Source organism: Xenopus laevis, chromosome 9_10S (assembly GCF_017654675.1).
Source record: "Xenopus laevis strain J_2021 chromosome 9_10S, Xenopus_laevis_v10.1, whole genome shotgun sequence".
NCBI lineage: Eukaryota > Metazoa > Chordata > Amphibia > Anura > Pipidae > Xenopus > Xenopus laevis.
This window is the reverse complement of record NC_054388.1, coordinates 109641981-109665700: the sequence shown is the minus strand read 5'-3', so window position 1 is coordinate 109665700 and position 23720 is coordinate 109641981. Positions and strand designations below refer to the sequence as shown.

Genomic DNA, 23720 nt, shown 5'->3' with positions numbered 1-23720 from the left:
ATCACATCCACTGCCATCCCAGAATCGAGATCCCTGCTTACCTTACCATAAAAGGAAATTAAATTAGTCTGCCAAGATCTATTATGCATAGGGATGGGCGAATTTGACTCATTTAGTTTCACCAAAAGTTTGCCACCAGCGAAACATCGCCAGCTCCCATTAAAGTCTATGGACGTCAAAAACTTTTTGTTGCACGTTTTGTTTTTTTTTTGACGCACAACACCATACAAGTCTATGGGCATCATTTCCATGGTGAAACAAGGCGAAAAAATTCGCCCATTCCTAATTGCGCATAAAACCATGCTGGCACAAACTCACAGTATTATTATTTGCAATGAAGTCCTGTATCTTATCCCTTAATAACCCTTTGAAAAACTTTCCTACCACTGATGTCAGACTAACTGGCATATAGTTTTGAGGCTGAGTCCCCTGGGATGAATACCATCCAGTCCCGGACCTTTGTTTATCTTTACATTTTCTAGTCTCTTTTGAATTTCCTGATGCGTGAACCATGCAACATTAGTTGTATTAGTTGGATTAGGAGTATTAAGAAGGAAACCTTCATTATCTTGTCCCTCATTTGAGTAGACAGACGAAGAATAACAGTTCAGAATCTCTTTTTTTGGACAGAATTTAAGATTACTTTAAAAAGAATAATATATAATAAACCTAAAGGAACTAATTTATGCTCAGAATGATAACTTGCTCCCCTCTCTATATACATTTTATAGGGATGCACCGAATCCACTATTTTGGATTCGGCCGAACCCCTGAATCCTTCGTGAAAGATTTGGCCGAATGCGGAACTGAATCTGAATCCTAATTTGCATATGCAAATTAGGGGTGGGAAGGGGAAATACATTTTACTAACTTATTTTGTGACAAAAAGTCACACAATTTTTCTCCTCATCTTTAATTTGCATATGCAAATTAGGATTCGGCTGGGCATAAGGATTCAGCCAAATCCTGCTGAAAAAGGCTCAATTTTGGCTGAATCCTGAACCAAATCCTGGATTCGGTGCATCCTTAATATTTTACCTACTGTACATTGGCCCTGAGCATATACAGGTGAACAGGCATTAGGGAGAGTATCAGGCAATTGAAGTCAAAAATGGAATTTCTAAAATGTCATTTTATTCTCTTAAGGCACATATTTATCTAGCTACTATTAATAAATAATAACTTTCACAATATTCACATTTAAATGGTAATTCTGTCACACCCTATATTTCTAATACAAATATTCTACACATAACCTAATCCCTCAGAAACAAGTCTTTAACGAACCAGACCGTAACTTTGAATTTCCAAAAAACAAAATGATAGCTTGGCCTGAGGGACATGCCATGATTATAGTCCAGAAGAAAGTATCCAAAAGAGTTCCAGAACTGAATTGTAATATAGCAAAAATAATAACTGTTGCAAAAAAAAACAAGTTCAGAGCCATAAGGAGGAATATTGTCACACAGGCTCTTGCATGGGTCTTCATTTTACCACTCCAGGACTGAGAATTATTCTTCTTCACCCTCTGGACATGTCTCAAAAGGGACGTTAGGCTTAGTCCAATACAGAGAGAATTTAGAAGAGTTGGCAGGCAGAAACCAATTGCAGCATTGAAGGAAAGGCATTTACTGTCTCCCTTAAAAATAAAATAATCAATTGATAAGGGGATAGATGTGTTTTGCTTAGCTTTTATGTCAAATGTCCAAAAACCTGGAAAAATAATCATGCCTAAAATGACTGCTGTCCCAAAAAGGAGCTGGATTATCCCTGAAGAGACTCTCTGCTTTAAGACAAAAAAGAATTGATGTGAAATGTTGACAAGTCTCAAGCAGTAGCAGATACCGAGCCAGGCAGTGAGCCAAAACCAGAAGGAAGACAAGAAGAAGACAATGTAAGCTACTAAAAAGTAATTATTGTCAAAATGCTCATATAGTTGAAAACCATTGATTGTCCCACTGAAAGTTAAAAAGCACTGGAGGAGGACATTGGTGAACCCCTTGATCAGAATGATTTGATCACAATCCCCGAGGCTCACTCCCTTCTTCCAGTGTCTGAGATGCACAGCTACAATCGATGAGTTCAGGATGATCCCACACGGTCCTGTTATGATCAAAGTAATTATTTTTATTACTAGATTGACCAACAGCATCCTTGGTGACTGTAGCATTATTCCTGATTAGTGGCTCACAGGTGATTGTCGAAAAGCCAGAGTATTTATAAGAGCTTGTTACAAGACTTTGCAGCACAATGATTAATTGTAATCAGAATATCAAGAGAAATAACCAGCAATAGATGGAACATGCAAATCACTGGGGTGTCTTCTTTCCTTTGTCACCTGCATCTGCTCTCCAGTTAGATATAATACCTGTATGATTTCTGCAGGTTTTTGTTTTTTTATTCAATTACATTTTTGCTCAATTAATACTGCAAGGAAGGAAGGTATTCACTGAGGAATGTTGTAATTTATTTAGCTTTTACAACAAATAACATAGGTATGTAATACAGTATGTTGTGGAGATCACATTTTGTTGAAGGGGTGGAAATTCCAACACTTTCAATTCCAAGTACAAGAGTTAGTAAAATCTACCAAACTTATTCCCATAAGTCACCATAAAATGCAAGTGTTAGGAACAGTGTTGACTTAAGCATATAACACTGCAAATTGTACATTCCGTCCAAGTCTGTAGCAAGAGCTCACACACAAACTTTGAGGGACTGCTCAAGCCTTAAATTAACTTTTCCAGTTGATCACGTCTTTCAAAGCATATTTTTCGTCATTGGGCTGTTACAGCTGACTGAGACCTTGTGTTATACCTTTTGATGTCCAAATACATCTAAGCTTGGGAGGCCCATATGTTGTAGGCCGGGGCCGCAGCAATGTTCAGATCAACTGGCAGCAACACTTCTGCAGATAACAGTAGCATAGGCACATGGAAAGCACTCTGAACAAAAGGCAGTTGGTGCAGTAGAAAGGAAAATCCTTAAATATCTGTAGCTCAGGGCCGGAACTAGGGGTAGGCAGAGTAGGCACGTGCCTAGGGCGCAAAGCTGGGGGGGGCGCCAGGCATGTACCGCCTCTATCACCTACCCCGTGTCCGGTCCCGTCTCTGCCCGACTATCTGTGGTATTTTTTCGCTTGTACGCATGCGCAAGAATCTAATCAGCGCAGGCGCACGGCAATTCGCGCATGCCCACGCGGTCGGCAATTCGCGCACGCAAGTGACCATTCACGCATGTGCACAAGAGCAGCCATTCGCGCATGCACGCACTAAGCCGGTGCCGCGACTGCCGGGCTTAGTGCGTGCATGCCGCGCGGCCCGGCTCTGCTGTAGCTGTGTCTGAATGTAGCTGAACCATATGAAAGGTTTTTTTTTTTTCTCCATAGGTCTTTAGGTCTTTATTTTTTCGCCTCCTGCTAGAAACACCTACATGTTGTAGCAGAATGTCAGCTGAGAGACATACATATATCAATAAATATATAAATAGTCTGTAATCCAGAAGAAAATGTATTACCATATTGTGTTTGCAGTTCATGAGTTGGTTTCTGTTACTATCTATATCTGATGTATTGTATCCCAGCTTTGAAGCAGTATAAGACCGTAATTACCCCCCCACACACACACACACACACACAATTTCAAAGAAGCAAGATAAAGACAAAAACTTATGTCCTAGAGCCCACCCTAAAACAAATGTGACATGCCCCTCAAATGATTAAAAAAGGTTAACACAAAAATTATAACAGTTACAGCTTTTAAATACGATCCCACTTTAAAATATTTAAAAAAAAACAGCGTTTTTGTCATTTTAATAACTTTTCAGCATAAAGCATAATGATGTCACTGACATAAGATGGAGGAGGATGTAATTTTATCTTATCAATTCGCCAGGTCTAAGCTGACGAAGGAAACTCTGCAACATAATGGAAAGTTCAAATTTTGTTGAATTGCAGAGTAAGGTTCATTTGACTGAAAATGTGCCTGGTGAAAGGGCACACAACTTCACTAGCAATGCTCTCTTTCGCTAGCGACTTGTCCTCTACTCTTGTTAGTAAATTGGCGATGTCCCTGCGGATTGTATTTCTGGTGAATTTTCACTAGCGACAGCCACTTCACCCCTTTAGTAAATCTGCCCCTTGGAATATGACTGTTTAATAGCATCACTGGGTTCTGTCCTTTTTATATTTATTTTGGAAACTGAGTCCTGGGGTGTCTACATCTTCAAGAACTAAGAATAGCATAGCACTGCATGACACTGTTTCAGAGCTGGGCCAGTTCTGGTAGGAATACCTACTGAATGCCAACTGTGTGCACATAAATATATGATGAAATATACCATCAGTCTATATTCCAGAAAAAAACCTCAAGGATTCTGTTATGGGACCTATGGGCAAAATATTTACATAAATACTTTGACTATGAATGGGACTCAACAAAAAGCCATTAATGGATTTTGCATTTATGCAAGTCCAAAAAACACTATCTGTATTCCAATCACCTGTAAATTTAAGGCATGTTTCTCTGAAACAGCCAATACCTGCCAGAAGCTAGGATGAAGACACATCATTGCTGAAGAACTAATCTCTAGATCTCAGAGAGGATCCATTATTAATAAAGGAACATTGCTGAGGCAAGAAGATACATTTTCTGTACTTTTGAGAAACCTTAATGGGATCTGCTGAATACGCTGGTGACGTTCACTCCTTAAAGGGTTTTGTTGAATTCTTCAGTTCTCTCTATTAACAGTGTCCAAACTTGTTCTTGAGAAGCTGATAAAAAATTAAATCAAACCTTCTCATGGATCTCTCTAGCACACTCAATGTTGTGTATTCTCTGCTTCCAGGAATCACGGCAAACTTGACAGGAACCTTAACTAACGCATATATTTCTGTAGCAATTTTGCTCGATTATTTTAAAATACAAATGATGAGCACCAGCAATAAAATATTAGTTGCCCTGAGCTTATCAAATGTTTATCTTTCTCTTATGTTATTTATTAGCACAGTTAGTGTTTTCCTGCCCCTGATTAATGCTGATTCTGTTAACGGATATATTTCTGCACTTCTGATGTTCGGCATTTGTTCCTCTACCTGGATTACCACCTGTCTCTGTGTCTTCTACTTTTTGAAAATAATCGACTTCAGCTCTGGGCTCCTTGCTTGCTTCAAGTTGAAGATCAACATCATTGTTCCATGGTTCATATTCTTTTCGGAAGTGGTGTCTTTAGGCTGCAGTTTCCTTACTTTATTGCCTTCTGTTACTAGCCCAGGATCTTCAACAAACACCTCACTGTTCTACCCAGTAAACTCAACATCAGAAGAACTTATAAATTCACCTGGATTTATGAAGGTTACCTTCTTTGCTGTTTTTGTTCCTATGCTGATTATGATTGTCACTACATTCTCTACCATTGGGTCACTTTTTTTGCACAGTAGGAGAATGGAGAACACAGGGACATCTAGCAGCCTGACACCTCATAGAAATGCTGCGTGTATGATGGCATGGCTCCTTCTTTTATATACTGTCATTTTTGTGGTGTTATTTACATATTTTTTTAAGCTTTTTGATCAACAAAGCTTTGGCTATAAGATTACTTTTAACCTGATATATTTATTCACTTTAGTACAATCCGTTGTTTTAATTATAGGAAACCCAAAGCTAAAAGAAGCCATTACAAAATGTTGTTTATTTGCCACAAAAGTTAGTGACTAGAATAATATTATCGTGAAGAAGAACAATTCTATTCAAACCAAGAAATGTCTCCTGATTCTTCAATAATCTACATCAAAGATTCATCTGTAACCCTTTGACTTTTGCTGATCTATTTGATAATCAGTACAATAAATTGCCAATATTTTAATAGAAATATGAGCTATATAGGGAATAAGGTACCACCTGTAAAATGCAAGGGCGTCACAAGTCACTGAGAACTTTTATAAATACTATGAAACTGGAAGTCATGCAACACAAATTATAGCACTAAGCATTGATAAACTAATAATTGCTGTTGCTCCTCACGTTGAATTTCTCAAAATGCTTTTAAATTTAGCTTTCTGTCCTTTTGGGGTGGTTACATACAGTAGGTGATTAATTGCACGAGTGTTGTTGCATCCAAATATAGAACTCATTGATTGATAGGGTAGGTGCATCTGAGTAAATACAACCACACTTTTGGGGCAAATTCACTAAAGCGCGAAGCGGCTAACGCTAGTGCAAATTCGCCAGCATGACGTCATTTCGTTACTCCGCTGATTTACTAGCGGGTGCTGGCGTAAATATTTTTGGGGGCGCCCTCCTTCCCCCCTACATTTCCTAACATATGGCACCTAAACTATAAAGTGGGCACATGTATAGGCAAAATAACAACTCTATTTTATTTTATGAAGCTTTCCCAGGCTTGTGTAGTGTAATGTATTTGCTGCTACATATACGTCCATTAGGCATCACTAGCGTAACCTCGATTTGCTTGGCAAATTAACACTAGTGCAACTTCGCTACCTTTCGCCTCCCTGAGCGCAACTTCAGATTTTAGTGAATTATCGGCGCCCTGGTGAAGTGTGGCGAAGGCTGCGCTATCGCAACTCCGCAGGTTAGTGAATTCGCCCCAATGTATTTAAAGCAAAATTTTTTTGAAAAATCTTTATTTAGTAAAAGTTTTCATGTATAGGTGATACATTAAAAAGGGAGTTGTCACACATTTTTATATTTAAGAGCAATTACTATTTTATTGTATATGTTCAAATCTTTTCTTTATTATGTAATCTTTGGTGTACATTTTATACTGCTGAAAAACTGTAGGACCATCAGTTATATTTATTAATTTGTACATATTAAAATGCGTGGATGTGACTTTTTTCACTGTGATTACATATCGAGCATATGGAGGATTATCCACATGGACCATGTTATCCACTATTTTGCACTCTGGTTATGGATTAAAGCAGGGATCTATTCTGTCTTCTGGATCTCTTACACCAGATGGGCCAACTCCAGGTTTTTCACCACCAATTGTAGCAGTGCACTCCGGATCGTCACAGAAGCCTCCAACTTCAGTATATAAGTTAAAAGGTATATGTTTTATTGATGCATTAGACCTCTTGAGCTTATTTAGGTATAGAGCAGTTTAAGCCTATGGTGTTAAAGGGATTTGGATATGATTTTTATGGTGTAGCTTTTATTTCTAAATTACACTGTTTATACTGCAAATAATTCTCTTAACCATGTAAAATTTCATTCTTAACCTAATAAGTGTATTTTTTTAGTTGCAATATTGGTGTGTAGGTGCATTTCATGTCATTATGCCTGGTCATGTGGTTTCAGAAAGAGCCAGCACTTTAGGATGGAACTGCTTTTCAGGAAGGCTGTTATTTCTCCTACTTAATTTAACTGAATGTGTCCCAATGGGAAATGGATATTTGCTATTGAGTACTTTTCTTATAAATACCAAGGAACTGTTTACTTTCCCATTGTTCTGCTGATGGGGGGAGAAGGGAGGGTGTGATATCACTCCAACTTGCAGTGCTGCAAGAGTGACTGAAGTTTATCAAAACATGAAGTCACATGACTGGAGGAACCTTGGAAACTGGCAATATGTCTAGCCCCATGTCAGGTTTTAAAATTAAATACAAAAAAATATGTTTGCTCTTTTGAAAAATGGATTTCAGTTTAGAAGTCTGCTGGAGCGGCACTATTGACTGATGCATTTTGAAAAAAAATTGTTTTCCCATGACAGTATGCCTTTAAAATAGGATAGCATCAGGTCAGTGAGTGGTAGCATGAACCAAAGCCATTTTTGTTAAAGAGTCTATAGTTATATAAAGTACCTGTTCAGTAAAAAATGTTTCCAACCATTTTAATTCTTCTTTGGATATTTTTTAGGTTAGGTTATAAAATCTCTGATTCTGTCTACTTTAGAACTGGAGTTGGTCTGAGTTTTAAGATGGGATAGGGATATAAAATTCCTTGAAACACTATTTTGTCAGATGGATGTTGTAGTTGTTAATGAGAATCTTTAATGTAAGCTGCATTTTATATTTGTCTAGGTTGCTTCACAAAATATTTATTACATTTGTCGCCCAACTCGTAAGGTTGCTATTTAGATGTAGTTTTTTTGAGTGCTGTGATCCAATAAAGCGTTTAGTTGAATACACTGATCATCTAGTCTAGTGGCACCAATCTGGAGGTTGCCAGTGTGTAAGGTCCAACTTTTGTATTTTGGTGATTAGTGTTTCAATATTTGCTTGCTTTTCTTTTTTATTTGTCTTGCTCCAAGGTAGATGAGTGTGAGCTTGCATCTTTATAATCTAATTAACTGTAAACCAACAGATAAGAACCACAATAGGTAATTTTGTCAATATTGATTAACAGCTATATAAAGACCTATAGTATAAAGCTGGCCATAGATGCAAAGACTTCGCTATCTACAGACCTGCCACTAACCTTTCAGATCAAATGAAGTAGAAAAAGAACTGATCAGCCGATGTTCTGCCCCAACAGCAATCTTACGAAAGTTATGTCAGACAAAAGCTAGTGACAGTCTCCCACTGAAGATCATCAGATCGGCAATACACACCGAGATATTATCGGCAGCCGACAGAAATCTTCTAACCTGTCTGATCGACTGAATGACCGAATGGCATGGCACGACAGATGTCGGGACACTCCACACACAATCTGAAAATCGTACGAAACGAGGATTCGTATTATGGAATCTTTGCGTCTATGGCCATCATAAGGAGAGGATATTGGAAACATTCCCCACACTGAATAGGTTCAGTTCTATATGTATTATGCGCATGTATTTTAGTATTTAGACGTTTCTGATTCTGCAGCAACTTACATTTGTAACTTTGTAACTGAGATAATGAGTGCTAGCAAGATTGAAGTTCTGACTGTGCACAGTCTGCCATATGTATGCAGATTTGGAACAAGAGATCCAAAATGCTTACCTATATGCTGGTTGTGAGCAAATTGGCACTTTGGAGGCTTGAGTTAGAGCACTAGAGCAACAAATTGCGACACTGCGGTCAATTGACAATCTTGAAAGGAGTCTCTTGCTCACTGAGCAGGATATTGAGGCAGCTAGCCGGGTGACAGATAGAAAATCTAAGGTGGGCAAAAGGAAAATGGCTGATCCGGAGCTTATACATCGCAACTAATTTGCCACATTGTGTGATGCTGATGGGAGTATGAACTCTGGATTGGCAATTCTAGATGGGGCTGATCTCTCTAACAGCCGGGAGACCAGTTTCTCTAGTAGTGGTGGGGAGGAGAGTAGAGTCAGGCCTAAGCAGATTGTGGTTGTAAGGGACTCAATTATTAGGAAAGTGGATAGGGTAATTTGTCGTCCGGATCGCTACAAGGGTGGAGGAGAGTGTTTGTATGTAAAGCCTGAATTAAAGCCATTCACTAAAGAAATAACCATAGCTCTGGGTAGAGATTTTGACTGGGCAAAGGGTTGCAAAGAGAATTATCATTGGTGTATGCTATAAACCACCTGGTATAAGTGTCGAGTATGAAGCCCAGCTACTCTTGCACATACAAGCGGCTTCACAGCTGGGTCAAGTTGTTGCTATGGGTGACTTCAATTATCCAGACATTGACTGGGGTAATGGGGTTGCTAAGACAGAAAAAGCGAGTAGGTTTGTAAATATGCTGAATGACAACTTTTTATTCCAGCTCATTCAAGAACCTACTAGGAATAACTCATTTTTGGACCTTGTAATTACGGATGGGTGAATTTTTTCAGCTTGTTTCACCGCAGAAATGACGCCCATAGACTTGTATGGCGTTGTGCGTCAAAAAAAAAATCAGTAGAAAGAATCCAAAATTATTTTTTAAATACGTTAATAGTACAAAAATGAAGCAGGAAGGGGGTGGGACCTTTATTATCAGAGGGGGGTCAGCTGGTTGATGAAAACAAAAAAAACCCCGCAGATTCTGAACTCATATTTTTCGTCTGTCTACACAATGAGGAACCAGTTAATGAAGGTTTCCTACTAAATAGTCCCAATTCTAGTAATACAACTAATGATGCATGGTTCACACATGAGGAAATTCAAAAGGGACTAGAACATGTTAAGACTAACAATGGTCCAGGGCCAGATGGTATTCATCCCAGGGTACTTAGCGAGCTTAGCTCTGTCACTTTGCAAAGTGATTTATCTAAGTTGGGAAACTGGGCAGCAAACTGGAAAATTGGTTCAATGTTGATAAATGCAGGTTATGGCAAAAATAATATAAATGCAAGTTATACATTAAATGGCAGTGTGTTTGGGAGTTTCCTTAATTGAGAAGGATCTTGGGGTTTTTGTAGATAACAAGTTGTCTAATTCTGGGCAGTGTCATTCTGTGGCTACTAAAGCAAATAAAGTTCTTGTATAAAAAAGGGCATTAACTCAAGGGATGAAAACATAATTATGTCTCTTTATAGGTCCTTGGTGAGGCCTCATCTGGAGTATGGGGGCAGTTTTGGACTCCAGTCCTTAAGAGGGATATAAATGAGCTGGAGAGAGTGCAGAGACTAAGTGCAACTAAACTGGTTAGAGGGAGGGAAGAGTTAAATTATGAGGGTAGACTGTCAAGGTTGGGGTTGTTTTCTCACGAAAAAAGGCGCTTGTGAGGGGACATGTACTTTACAAGTACATTAGAGGACATTATAGACAAATAGCAGGGGACCTTTTTACCCATAAAGTGGATCACCATACCAGAGGCCTCCCCTTCAGACTAGAAGAAAAGAACTTTCATTTAAAGGAACAGAGTAGGGGGTTCATCACAGTCAGGACAGTGAGGTTGTGGAATGCACTGCCGGGTGATGTTGTGATGCTGATTCAGTTAATGACTATAAGAGGGACTTGGATGATTTCTTGGACAGACATAATATCAAAGGCTATTGTGATACTAAACTCTATAGTTAGTATAGGTATGGGTATATAGAATTTATGTTAAACTAGGGAGGGGTGTGTGTATGGATGCTGGGTTTTCATTTGGAGGGGTTGAACTTGATGGACTTTGTCTTTTTTCAACCCGATTTAACTATGTAACTATGTAACTACATTGGTTGATTTTTAGATTTCTGATGCATAATGTCAGCATGTCTCTTTATATCGTTCAGTTCTTCTTTAAAGGTGAATAAAAAATGCTTAATTTCCTGCTTGGATGGGAGTTTGCTGAAGTAAGTATTCAGGTCAGGTTCCTCTTAACCTTTACTTTTGGAGGTATATGGGTGTTGAGTCTCTACTTTTTGGTTGTTCTTGTACTGGGGCTTTTTTTTAGAACAATGTCATTTTGAGCATGTGGTTTTTTGCTTGCTGGGGTGCCGGGCAAGTCCCTTTATGGCTGCCAAAATGGATGTCTCTTCAGGCTCTGCAACAGCCTATCCATTTTCTTCTCCAATTGGGTGAACACACAATGCCTTTTACTTCTTGGATTCATAAATCTACAAATTGCATAGTTGATGCTAACGGAGAGGAGCTACCGACTGCTAGAAAATGTACTTTATTTAGTAAATGCCTTGTTTATGTTCTATACATCCCTTGTACAATGTGGCACTTATTTGAAATTAAGGGGTGTATAGTACTGCTTTTGTCATATCTACAGTTTAGATGGTGTTATTTTTTTCTTACATTTGCAGCATTTACAAGATAATAAAAAGCCCAGGACTCTTCTCTCGATGTTGCTATACTTTTATACTCAATGGGGGTCATTTACACTGGGCAAATTTGCCTATGGGCAGTAACCCATGGCAACCAATTAAATTGCTGCATTCATTGTTCTACTTGCAGCTGGCTTTAAAAAGCTAATCACTGATTGGTTGCTATAGGTAACTGCCCATGAGCAAATTTGCCCAGTGTTGATAAATGAGCCCCATTTGTGTTTTACACTAAGTGAAGATATTTTTGGAAGCAAGAGTCTAATTATAGATATTGGCTCCCTGATATTGCAGGAAGGAAGCAATCTTGAAAAAGACTTGAAACTTGTCTGGATTCTGTCCATGTATCTTTATTTTGTTTTTGGAGACTAAGCCCTGGGGTGTCTTGCAGGAACTAAGGGGCAAATTCACTAAGATGCGAAGTTGCGGCAGGCGCAACTTCGCCGCACTGCGCTGCACTTCGCCGCACTTCGCCAGGCGTAGTTTCGCCAGGCGTAGTTTCGCCAGCGCTTCGCAAATTCACTAAAATCCGAAGTTGCGCACAGGGGTAGCGTAAGGTTGCGGAGTTGCGCTAGCGTTGTTTCGCTATATAAAGCGAAGTTGCGCTAGCAAAGGCTAATTTGCATACGGCGCGAAATTCAAATTTCAATGGAGGAACACGTATCTGCACTACAAATGCCTAGAAAACCTTCAAATCTGCAAATAAAAATTTTATTTTGCCCTACACATGTGCCCACTGTCTAGGTAAGTTGCCATGAGTCAGGAAATGTAGGGGGGAGGAAGGGGAGCCCCAAAAATTTTTCGATCTTTTTCAGCCTATCAGCCATCATGTAGAAAACACGCCAGCGTTTTTTGGACTTAGAAAAAATTTTGACTTTTTTTTAAACAATCCCTATCTACTCTATTGCGCTTCGCCAGGTCTGAGGTGGCAAAGGAAGTCTAGCGTAAAAGGTAGCGTTCACTACACTGCGCAAGTTAGTGAATTTGCGTAGTTTCGTCGCTAGCGAAGATTCGCCTGGCGTAAGGTTGCGAAGTAACACTAGCGAAACTACGCCAGCGTTTGTTAGTGAATTTGCGCAGTAGCGAAAATGCCAAACGCTAGCGAATTAACGCTAGCGTTCGGCGCTTCGCGCCTTAGTGAATTTGCCCCTAAGAATTCCATAGCACTGAATGATACTGTCTCAGAGATGGGCATGTTCTGGTAGGAATGCCCACACAATATATCAATAATCTATATTCCAGGAGAAAACCTCCAGGTTTCTTTTAGAGTATCTGTGGACAAAATATATGTATAAATGCTTTGACTATGTTTGTGACTTCAATATTGAACAGTGTATTTTGTATTTATGCAAATTTTGACAGTCCAATACAATGATCTGAATTCCAAGCAGCTATAAATATAAGGCATGTTTGTTTGAAACAGCCCAAAGCTGCCAGAAGCTACGATGATGGAACATCACTGCTGAGGGCTACTCTCTGGATCTCAGTTAGGATACTTATACATTAAGAGGAAGGACATTGCACAATTCTCCACTAAGCTTTGCATATTGGATGACTTATAACCTGATGTATTTATCTACTTTAGTACAATCTGTCGTGCTAGTTCTAGGAAACCCTAAACTGAAAGAAGCAATAACAATATGTTTTTTTTTTGGATGCCACAAAAGCTGGTAACTGGAATATATCATCATGCAACATAATTCTATTCAAACCAATAAATATCTCCTGGTTCCTCTCACTGAGGCTTTCCATGATGATACAAAAGCACTGGTAATGATCCTGCCTGACTGACTATTAAGATGTCAATGGAACTACCTGGTAAACAAATGCGTACTACTTTATTGCTGACAAAAAACATCTACAAAACCCAGAGCTTCTGAGCTCTTCTACTGCTGGTAAAAGATTGATAAAAGCCAACAATCCACAAAAAAATGTGTAACTGTACTTGTAAAGGATCAAACAAAAATGTGATCCCTTATCAAATTTATTTATCCTGCGGTAGAAGCAGAGGTCTGACCCCAGTCAGTAAGAACTATTAGATTAAAAAGAAAAAAGTACCCCACTTGCTTCAAACTCGCTCAGCAGTCTCAAGTTAAATTCCAGCTACCTAATAAATATAATCTCTATTGCGTGCAGAATTACTGATTACTTTGGGGTAATTGTATGAATTAAAAAGAAAGTGCTAGTGCTATAATTAAACCGGTTAAAATACCAATTCATTTGAAATTAAGTTAATTAAATAAATTTACAATTATAATACAGTTCATTCTATTGTATATAATAGGGTTTAATTGTACTGATATAACCTTAGCTATGATCAATTCTATTTCACACTAATTTTTATCCTTTTGCAACAAGGTGTGTTAATCTAGAAATTATTAATAAACCCCCTCTAGTCAATTTAAATAAGGATACTTTTAAAGTGCTTAAGTGCTTAGACAAATAATAAGGACATATGCTAATTATCAGTCCTTATTGGACTAATTGGACTAATTGGTAAAGTATCTGGTATTGACTGTTCCTCCAATTATATTACTGCTCCAGCAGAAAGCAACTGTGATTATAGACAGCCCTACAGTTGGGTATGGAAGAAGCTTGGGGGGAAAAAATCCAAAAAGATAATGGAGATAAAAGGAAATTACCACAGAAATAAACAAGAACAAAAAGAACCTAGGCCTAGGATAGCCATAGCTATGTGTATCAGTGCAGGTGAACCCTACACGTTTGGTTTGGACACTGTTAATAGAGAGAACTGAAGCATTTTGTCATTTTAATTACTTTGCGTCTTACAGCATATGATGTCACTGACATAAGATTGAGAAGGATGTAGTTTTATCTTATCAGTTCACCAGGTCTAGGCTGGCAAAAGAAACTCTGTAAAATAATGGAAAAATTGCACTTTGGTGAATTGCAGAATAAGGTTCGTTCATCTGAAAAAGTGCCTGGCGAAAGGGCGCAAAACTTCACTAGCAATGCTCTCTTTCGCTAGCGAATTGTCCTCTACGCCTGTTAGTAAATTAGAGATGTCCCTGCAGATTGGATTTCTGGTGAATTTTCACTAGCGACGGCCACTTCACCCCTATAGTAAATCTGCCCCTTTGAATATGACTGTTTAATAGCATCACTGGGTTCTGTCCTTTTTATATTTATTTTGGAAACTGAGTCCTGGGGTGTCTACATCTTCAAGAACTAAGAATAGCATAGCACTGCATGACACTGTTTTAGAGTTGGGCCAGTTCTGGTAGGAATACCTACTGAATGCCAACTGTGTGCACATAAATATATGATGAAATATACAATCAGTCTATATTCCAGAAAAAAACCTCAAGGATTCTGTTATGGGACCTATGGGCAAAATATTTACATAAATGATTTGACTATGAATGGGACTCAACAAAGAGCCAATAATGGATTTTGCATTTATGCAAGTCCAAAAAAAAATGATCTGTATTCCAATCACCTGTAGTAGGCATGTTTCTCTGAAACAGCTCATACCTGCCAGAAGCTAGGATGAAGACACATCATTGCTCAAGAACAACTCTCTAGATCTCAAAGAGGAGACATTATTAATAAAGGAGAAAGAACATTGCTGAGGCAAGAAGATTTCTGTACTTTTGAGAAACCTTAAAGGGATCTGCTGAATACGCTGGTGACATTCACTCCTTAAAGGGTTTTGCTGAATTCTTCAGTTCTCTCTATTAACAGTGTCCAAACTTGTACTTGAGAAGCCGATAAAAAAATTAAATCAAACCTTCTCATGGATCTCTCTAGCACACTCAATGTTGTGTATTCTCTGCTTCCAGGAATCACGGCAAACTTGACAGGAACCTTAACTAACGCATATATTTCTGTAGCAATTTTGCTCGATTATTTTAAAATACAAATGATGAGCACCAGCAATAAAATATTAGTTGCCCTGAGCTTATCAAATGTTTATCTTTCTCTTATTTTTTGCTCAATTAGTGTTTTCCTGCCCCTGATTAATGATGATTATTCTATTAAAGGATATATTTTTGCACTTCTGATGTTCGGCATTTGTTCCTCTAACTGGATTACCACCTGTCTCTGTGTCTTCTACTTTTTGAAAATAATCAACTTCAGCTCCGGGCTCCTTGCTTGCTTCAAGTTGAAGATCGACATCATTGTTCCATGGTTCATATTCTTTTCAGAAGTGGTGTCTTTAGGCTGCAGTTTCCTTACTTTATTGCCTTCTGTTACTAGCCCAGGATCTTCAACAAACTCAGTAAACTCAACATCAGAAGAATTTATAAATTCACCTGGATTTATGAAGGTTACCTTCATTGCTGTTTTTGTTCCTATGCTGATTATGATTGTCACTACATTCTCTACCATTGGGTCACTTTTTTTGCACAGTAGGAGAATGGAGAACACAGGGACATCTAGCAGCCTGACACCTCATAGAAATGCTGCGTGTATGATGGCATGGCTCCTTCTTTTATATACTGTCATTTTTGTGGCGTTATTTACATATTTTTTTGAACTCTTTGATCCACAAAGCTTTGGATATAGGATTAGTTTTAACCTGATATATTTATTCACTTTAGTACAATCCATTGTTCTAATTATAGGAAACCCAAAGCTAAAAGAAGCCATTAAAAAATGTTGTTTATTTGACACAAAAGTTAGTGACTAGAATAATATTATCATGAAGAAGAACAATTCTATTCAAACCAAGAAATGTCTCCTGATTCTTCAATAATCTGCATCAAAGATTCATCTGTAACCCTTTGACTTTTACTGATCTATTTGATAATCAGTACAATAAATTGTCAATATTTGTCAATAGAAATATGAGCTATATAGGGAATAAGGTACCACCTGTAAAATACAAGGGCATCACTAATCACTGAGGACTTTATAAATATTATGAAACTGGAAGTGATGCAACACAAATTACAGCACTAAGCATTAATAATAACTGATAACATAATAATTGCTGTTGCTCCTCACGTTGAATTTCTCAAAAGGCTTCTGAATTTTGATTTCTGTGCTTTGGGGGGTGGTAACATACAGTAGGTGACTAATTGCACCAGTGTTATCCATAGCATCCAAAAAAGAACCTAGGAAGAGGAAGTATAGAACTCATTGATTGATAGGGTATGTATATCTGAGTAAATACAGACACATAGGGGCTGATTCACTAAGGGTCGAATATCGAGGGTTAATTAACCCTCGATATTCAGCTAGGAATTGAAATCCTTCGACTTCGAATATCGAAGTCGAAGGATTTAGCGCAAATACTGTGATCGTACGATCAAAGGATTATTCCTTCGATCGAACGATTAAATCCTTCAAATCGAACGATTCGAAGGTTTTTAATCCAACGATCGAAGGAATATCCTTCGGTCAAAAAAACGTAGGAAAGCCTATGGGGACCTTCCCCATAGGCTAACATTGACTTCGGTAGCTTTTAGCTGCCGAACTAGGGGGTCGAAGTTTTTTTTAAAGAGACAGTACTTCGACTATCGAATGGTCGAATAGTCGAACGATTTTTACTTCGAATCCTTCGATTCAAAGTCGTAGTCGTAGGTCGAAGTAGCCCATTCGATGGTCGAAATAGCTGAAAAAATACTTCGAAATTCGAAGTTTTTTTACTTCGAATCCTTCACTCGAAGTTAGTGAATCGGCCCCATAGTCTACTATGGGGCAGATTTACTAAGGGGCTGATTCACTAAGGGTCGAATATCGAGGGTTAATTAACCCTCGATATTCGACTAGGAATTTAAATCCTTCGACTTCGAATATCGAAGTCGGAGGATTTAGCACAAATACTGCGATCGTACGATCGAAGGATTATTCCTTCAATCGAACGATTAAATCCTTCCAATCGAACGATTCGAAGGATTTTAATCCAACGATCGAAGGAATATCCTTCGGTCAAAAAAACGTAGGAAAGCCTATGGGGACCTTCCCCATAGGCTAACATTGACTTCGGTAGCTTTTAGCTGCCGAACTAGGGGGTCAAAGTTTTTTTTAAAGAGACAGTACTTCGACTATCGAATGGTCGAATAGTCGAACGATTTTTACTCCGAATCCTTCAATTCGAAGTCGTAGTCGAGGGTCGAAGTAGCCCATTGGATGGTCGAAGTAGCCCAAAAAATACTTCGAAATTCGAAGTTTTTTTACTTCGAATCCTTCACTCGAAGTTAGTGAATCGGCCCCTAAGAGTTGAAGTAAATTTGAGGGAATTTTCGAATTAAAAAAATTCTAAATTTTATGGATACTCCGACCATCGAATACGATTTTGAATTTACTTCAACTTTGATTCGAAGTAAAAATCGTTTGAATATTCGAACATTCGATAATCGAAGTACTGTCTCTTTAAAAAAAACTTCGACTTCAATACTTCGCCAAATTAAACCTGCCGAAGTGCTATGTTAGCCTATGGGGACCTTCTACAACCATTTTCTAAGTCTTTAGAATCGAATGAAAATCGTTCGGTCGATCGGTAAAATCGTTTGAATCATTAGATTGGAACGATTTAATCTTTCAATCGAATGATTTTTATTCGACCGCAGGATTGCCAAGTTTGTTGACAAAACTTCGGATATTCAAATTCGAAGCTTTTTAATGTGATGGTCGAATTTCGAAGTTTTTTTGTACTTCAAAATTCGACCCTTGATAAATCTCCCCCTAAGTGTTTAAAGCAGACTTTCTTTGTAAAATCTTTATTTAATAAAAGTTTTAATGTATATGGGATACAGAAAAAAAGGATATGTCACACATTTTCATATTTAAGAGCAGTTACTATTTTATTGTATATGTTCAAATCTTTTCTTTATTATGTAATCTTTGGTGTACATTTTATACTGCTGAAAAACTGTAGGACCATCAGTTATATTTATTGATTTGTACATATTAAAATGCGTGGATGTGACTTATTTCACTGTGATTACATATCGAGCATATCTACATAGGGGCTACTAAATGGCCAATCACAGCGCTTATTTGGCACCCAAGAACATTTTTCATGCTAGCATTGCTCCCCAACTCCTTTTACTTCTGAATGTTGCTCGTGGGTTAAAAAGGTTGAGAATCCCTGGTCTAGGGGGTTTATCAGCCTAAAGCAAGTACAAGAGTAGCTGTTTTTTTTATGGCTGAGAATTGAATATCAGAATGGAGAAGTAGTTTGGGTACAACATTTACTGAAAGCTTTTCTTATAGAATAGTCTTTATGTTGTTGAAATAATGTCCTTTCAGTATTCCTTTAAGGAACCGCAATGATACTAGATGTCACTATATGTGTTTTCTGTTCAAGGCATCAGGTTTGATCCTTTTCAAAATATTTAAGTTTTGTTGGGCTACAATACCATCTTGAAATCAAGTTTTAGTTAAATTCTTGTGTTTTAGGAGCTATAGCGTTATGTATCAACATTTATTAATGAAATGGATCTGTAATTACTGCAGCTCACAGGGTCTTTATTGGGTTATGGCCCTCTTGAGCTTGTTTAGGCATAGAGCAGTTTAAGCCTATGGTGTTAAAAGGATTTTGTCATGATTTTTATGGTGTCGTTTTTAATTCTAAATCACACTGTTTACACTTCAAATAATTCACTCTACCACGTAAAATCTTATTCTTAACCAAACAAGTGTATTTTTTTGTTATAATATTGGTGTGCAGGCACAATCTCAGGTTATTTTGCCTGGTCATGTGCTTTCAGAAAGAGCCAGCACTTCATGATGGAACTGCTTTCAGGCTGGCTATTGTTTCTCCTACTCAATGTAACAGAAGATGTCTCAATGGGACATGGATTTTTGCTATTGAGTGCTTTTCTTATATCTACCAGGGAACTGTTATCTGGTTACCTTCCCGTTGTCCTGCTGATGGACTGGAGCAGCACTATTAACTGATGCATTTTTTTTTTAAAAAAAAGTGTTTTCCCAGTTTGCCTTTAAAATAGGATAGCATCAGGTCAGTGAGTGATTAAATTTGTTTTTGAAGTAGCATGAATAAAAAATATCTTTGGGAAAAAGTCTATCGTTATATAAAGAACCTGTTCCGTAAAAGGTGTTTCCAATCATTTTAGTTCTTCTTTGATATTTTTTAGGTTATTTTTTGTTATAAAATCTCTGATTCTGTCTAATTTAGAACTGGAGTTGGTCTGAGTTTTACGTTGGAATAAGGATATGAAATTCCTTGAAACACTACTTTGTCAGATGGATGTTGTAGTTGTTAATGCTCATCTTTAATGGCTTTAATGCAAGCTGCATTTTGTATTTGTCTAAGTTGCTTCACAAAATATTTATTACATTTGTCGCCCAACTCGTAAGGTTGCTATTTAGATGTACTTTTTTGAGTGCTGTGATCCAATAAAGTTTTTAGTTGAATACACTGATCATCTAGTCTAGTGGCACCAATCTGGAGGTTGCCCGTGTGTGAGGTCCAACGTTTGTATTTTGGTGATTAGTGTTCCAATATTTGCTTGCTTTTCTTTTTTATTTGTCTAGCTCCAAGGTAGATGAGTGTGAGCTTGCATCTTTATAATCTAATTAACTAAACAACAGATAAGAATCACAATAGTTAGTTTTGTCAATATTGTTTAACAGCTATATAAAGACCTCTATAAGGAGAGGATATTGAAAACATCCCCCACACTGCATAGCTATCAGTTATATGTATTATACGCATGTATTTTAGTATTTCGCTGTTTCTGATTCTGCAGCAACTTACATTGGTTGATTTTTAGATTTCTGATGGCTAATGGCAGCATGTCTTTTTATATCTTTCAGTTCTTCTTTAATGGTGGATATAATGTTCAGCATATGCTTAATTTCCTGCTTGGATAGGAGTTTGCTGAAGTAAGTATTCAGGTCAGGTTCCTCTTAACCTTTACTTTTGGAGGTATTGGTGTTGAGTCGCTACTTCTCTGGTTGTTCTTGTACTGGGGCATTTTTTAGAACAATGTCATTTTGAGCATGTGTTTTTGTTTTTTTTTGCTTGCTGGGGTACCGGGCAAGTCCCTTTATGGCTGCCAAAATGGATGTCTCTTCAGGCTCTGCAACAGCCTATCCATTTTCTTCTCCAATTGTGTGAACACACAATGCCTTTTACTTCTTAGATTCATATATCTACAAATTGCATAGTTGATGCTAACGGAGAGGAGCTACCGACTGCTAGAAAATGTACTTTATTTAGTAAATGCCTTGTTTATGTTCTATACATCAGTGGCAGCAATATTTGTGATGCACCGCTTATTGCAAACTGATTATCTTATTGAAATGTCCATAAAACTACATGGTAGACAAAAGCACACTATGGTGCAGACATAAAACTTCTATAAAACCAAAGGCTTTTAAAATCTTGAGACTAGACTGGTAAAATCCAACAAGACACACATAAGTTACAACCTCCCTTGTATAATTTGGCACTTATTTGAAATTAAGTAGTGTATAGTACTGCTTTTGTCACATCTATAGTTTAGATGGTGTTGTAGTTTTTTTCTTACATTTGCAGCATTTATAAGATAATAAAAAGTACAGGACTCTTCTCTCAATGTTGCTATACTCCTATACTCAAGTGAAGATATTTTTGGAAGCAAGAGTCCAATTATAGATATTGGGTTCCTGATATTGCAGGAAGGAAGCAATCTTGAAAAAGACTTATGCCTTAAACATGTTTGAATTCTGTCCATTTATCTTTATTTTGTTTTTGGAGACTGAGCCCTGGGGTGTCTTGTAGGAACTAAGAATGTCATAGCACTGAATGATACTGTCTCAGAGATGGGAATGTTCTGGTAGGAATGCCCACACAATATATCAATAATCTATATTCCAGGAGAAACCCTTCAGGTTTCTTTTAGAGTATCTGTGGACAAAATATTTGTATAAATGCTTTGACTATGATTGTGACTCAGCCAATATAGAACAGTGTATTTATGCAAATTCTGACAGTACAATACAATGATCCGAATTCCAAGCAGCTATAAATTTAAGGCATGTTTGTTTGAAACAGCCCATAGCTGCCAGAAGCTACAATGATGGAACATCACTGCTGAGGGCTACTCTCTGGATCTCAATGAGGATAATTATACATTATGAGGAAGGACATTGTACAAGATAAATTGTCTGTGCTTTGAGATACCTATAGAGTCCTGCCAAATACTCTGGCAACATTGACCTCACCTGTGACCACAGCAAACTTGGACTGTTAAATATAAATCAGCTATAAATATAAATCATGGATCTCGCTAGCAAACTATATCTCCTGTATTCTCTGTTTACACCAAATCTGGCAATCATCGCAGGAGCTTTCACTAATGCATATATTTCTTTTGTGATTTTACTTGATTACTTTAAAACGCAAACAATGAGCACCGTCAATAAAATATTAGTTGCCCTGAGCTTATCAAATGCTTATTTTTCTCTTGTTTTATTTTTTAGCTCAATTTTTAGTTTTGTGTGGCCCCACATTAACACAGACCCTTACATCAAGGGCTTTATCCTGGCTCTGCTCATTTACGGCATTTCTTCCTCTGCCTGGATTACAACTTGTCTTTGTGTCTATTACTTTCTGAAGATAACCAGCTTCAGGTCTGGACTTCTTGCTTGCTTCAAGTTGAAGATCGACATCATTGTTCCATGGTTTATATTGTTTTCAGAAGTGGTGTCCTTGGGCTGCAGTTTCCTTACATTATTGCCTTCTGATAATAGCCAAGGATCTTCATGGAATGCCTCATTGTTCTACTCACTCAACACAACATCAGGAGCCATTACCACCAGCAATAGATTCATGAAGGTCACCTTCATTGTTATTTGCGTCCCTTTGCTGATTATGATTGTCACTACATTCCCTACTATTGGTTCACTGTATTTGCACAGTAGGAGAATGGAGAACACAGGAACATCCACCAGTCTGGCTCCTCATCGAAATGCTGTGTGTATGATGGCATGGCTCCTGTTTTTATATACCACTGTTTTTGTGGTGTTTTTTACAGATTTCATTCAACTGTTTTCTCCACTAAGCTTTGCATATTGGATGACTTATAATCTGATGTATTTATCTACTTTAGTACAATCTGCTGTGCTAATTCTAGGAAACCCTAAACTAAAAGAAGCAATTAAAATATGTTGTTTTGGATGCCACACAAGCTGGTAACTGGAATATATTATCATACAGCATAACAATTCTATTCAAACCAATAAATCTCTCATGGTTCCTCTCACTGAGGATTTCCATGATGAAACAAAAGCCTGACTGACTATTAAGATGTCCATGGAAGTACCTGGTAAAAAAAAATGTGCACTACTTTAATGCTGACAAAAAAACATCTACAAAACCCAGAGCTTCTGAGCTCTTCTACTGCTGGTAAAAGATTGATAAAAGCCAACAATCCACAAAAAATATAAAACTGTACTTGTAAACGAGGCACAGTACTGGTTTTGACAGTTGTGTATAATTTAGCATTTACAATACTCAAAAGATAAAGTAAAGATGAAGACTGTTGCGAAAATCACAAAAAATTTGTGATTTTTTAAAAGTCTGATTTTAGTTTAAAAGAATTTTTCAGAATTTATTAAACCCTTAGAATGGAGTCCAAAACTGAAAATCCGGCATCTCAGACCTGTCGAGGTTGCATTTAAGTAAATGGGAGAAGTCCCAATGATTTTTTGATGTGCACTGGGTTTTGTGCAATACCCCGAAGTTTTCAGAGTTTTCGGGTGAAAATTCTGAAAAAAAAATCATGAAAATCAGATTTTTTTTCACTGCAGAGAAAATGTAATAAATACGAGTAAAAAACAGAGCGGCGTTTGTAACAGAAAATATTGAGATAAATTCAGACTTTGATAAATAAACCCCTAAGTGTTCTTGTGCGACCTCAGTTTATGAAAAATACAGCATGTATAACAGAGGCAACGTACCATAGTTAAATAGTAAGTTAGGTTGAAAAAAAGACTCACCCCATCAAGTTCAACCTTTATATACAGTATATATTAAGTCTGTATATGACCTACCTAACTGCCAGTTGATCCAGAGGAAAGCAAAAACCCAATTTGAAGCCGATCCAATTTTCCTCAGAGGGAGAAAATTCCTTCCTGACTCCAATCTC

General features: G+C 37.6%; 4 protein-coding genes across 4 annotated transcripts; 3 read left to right on the top strand and 1 right to left on the bottom strand.

Moving 5' to 3' along the window:
- Window positions 1-1264: 1264 nt before the first annotated feature.
- On the bottom strand, window positions 1265-2170 carry LOC108702340 (taste receptor type 2 member 40). The gene has a single exon (XM_018237814.1). The coding sequence runs from the start codon at window positions 2168-2170 to the stop codon at window positions 1265-1267; it is 906 nt and encodes a 301-aa protein (XP_018093303.1).
- A 2528-nt stretch (window positions 2171-4698) lies between these two features.
- On the top strand, window positions 4699-5889 carry LOC108702339 (taste receptor type 2 member 39). Its single transcript, XM_018237813.2, has one exon. It carries the CDS (start codon window positions 4800-4802, stop codon window positions 5712-5714), a length of 915 nt encoding a protein of 304 aa, XP_018093302.1. The 5' UTR covers window positions 4699-4799; the 3' UTR covers window positions 5715-5889.
- A 9401-nt stretch (window positions 5890-15290) lies between these two features.
- Window positions 15291-16306, top strand: LOC108702338 (taste receptor type 2 member 39). Its single transcript, XM_018237812.2, has one exon. It carries the CDS (start codon window positions 15410-15412, stop codon window positions 16304-16306), a length of 897 nt encoding a protein of 298 aa, XP_018093301.1. The 5' UTR covers window positions 15291-15409.
- A 5278-nt stretch (window positions 16307-21584) lies between these two features.
- Window positions 21585-22933, top strand: LOC108702441 (taste receptor type 2 member 123). The gene has a single exon (XM_018237890.2). The coding sequence runs from the start codon at window positions 21851-21853 to the stop codon at window positions 22766-22768; it is 918 nt and encodes a 305-aa protein (XP_018093379.1). The 5' UTR covers window positions 21585-21850; the 3' UTR covers window positions 22769-22933.
- Window positions 22934-23720: the final 787 nt, after the last annotated feature.

Bases quoted from the DNA above. Each gene is read 5' to 3' on its own strand.
- LOC108702340 (XM_018237814.1), bottom strand. From the start codon at position 2,170: ATGCTACAGTCACCAAGGATGCTGTTGGTCAATCTAGTAATAAAAATA.
- LOC108702339 (XM_018237813.2), top strand. From the start codon at position 4,800: ATGGATCTCTCTAGCACACTCAATGTTGTGTATTCTCTGCTTCCAGGA.
- LOC108702338 (XM_018237812.2), top strand. From the start codon at position 15,410: ATGGATCTCTCTAGCACACTCAATGTTGTGTATTCTCTGCTTCCAGGA.
- LOC108702441 (XM_018237890.2), top strand. From the start codon at position 21,851: ATGGATCTCGCTAGCAAACTATATCTCCTGTATTCTCTGTTTACACCA.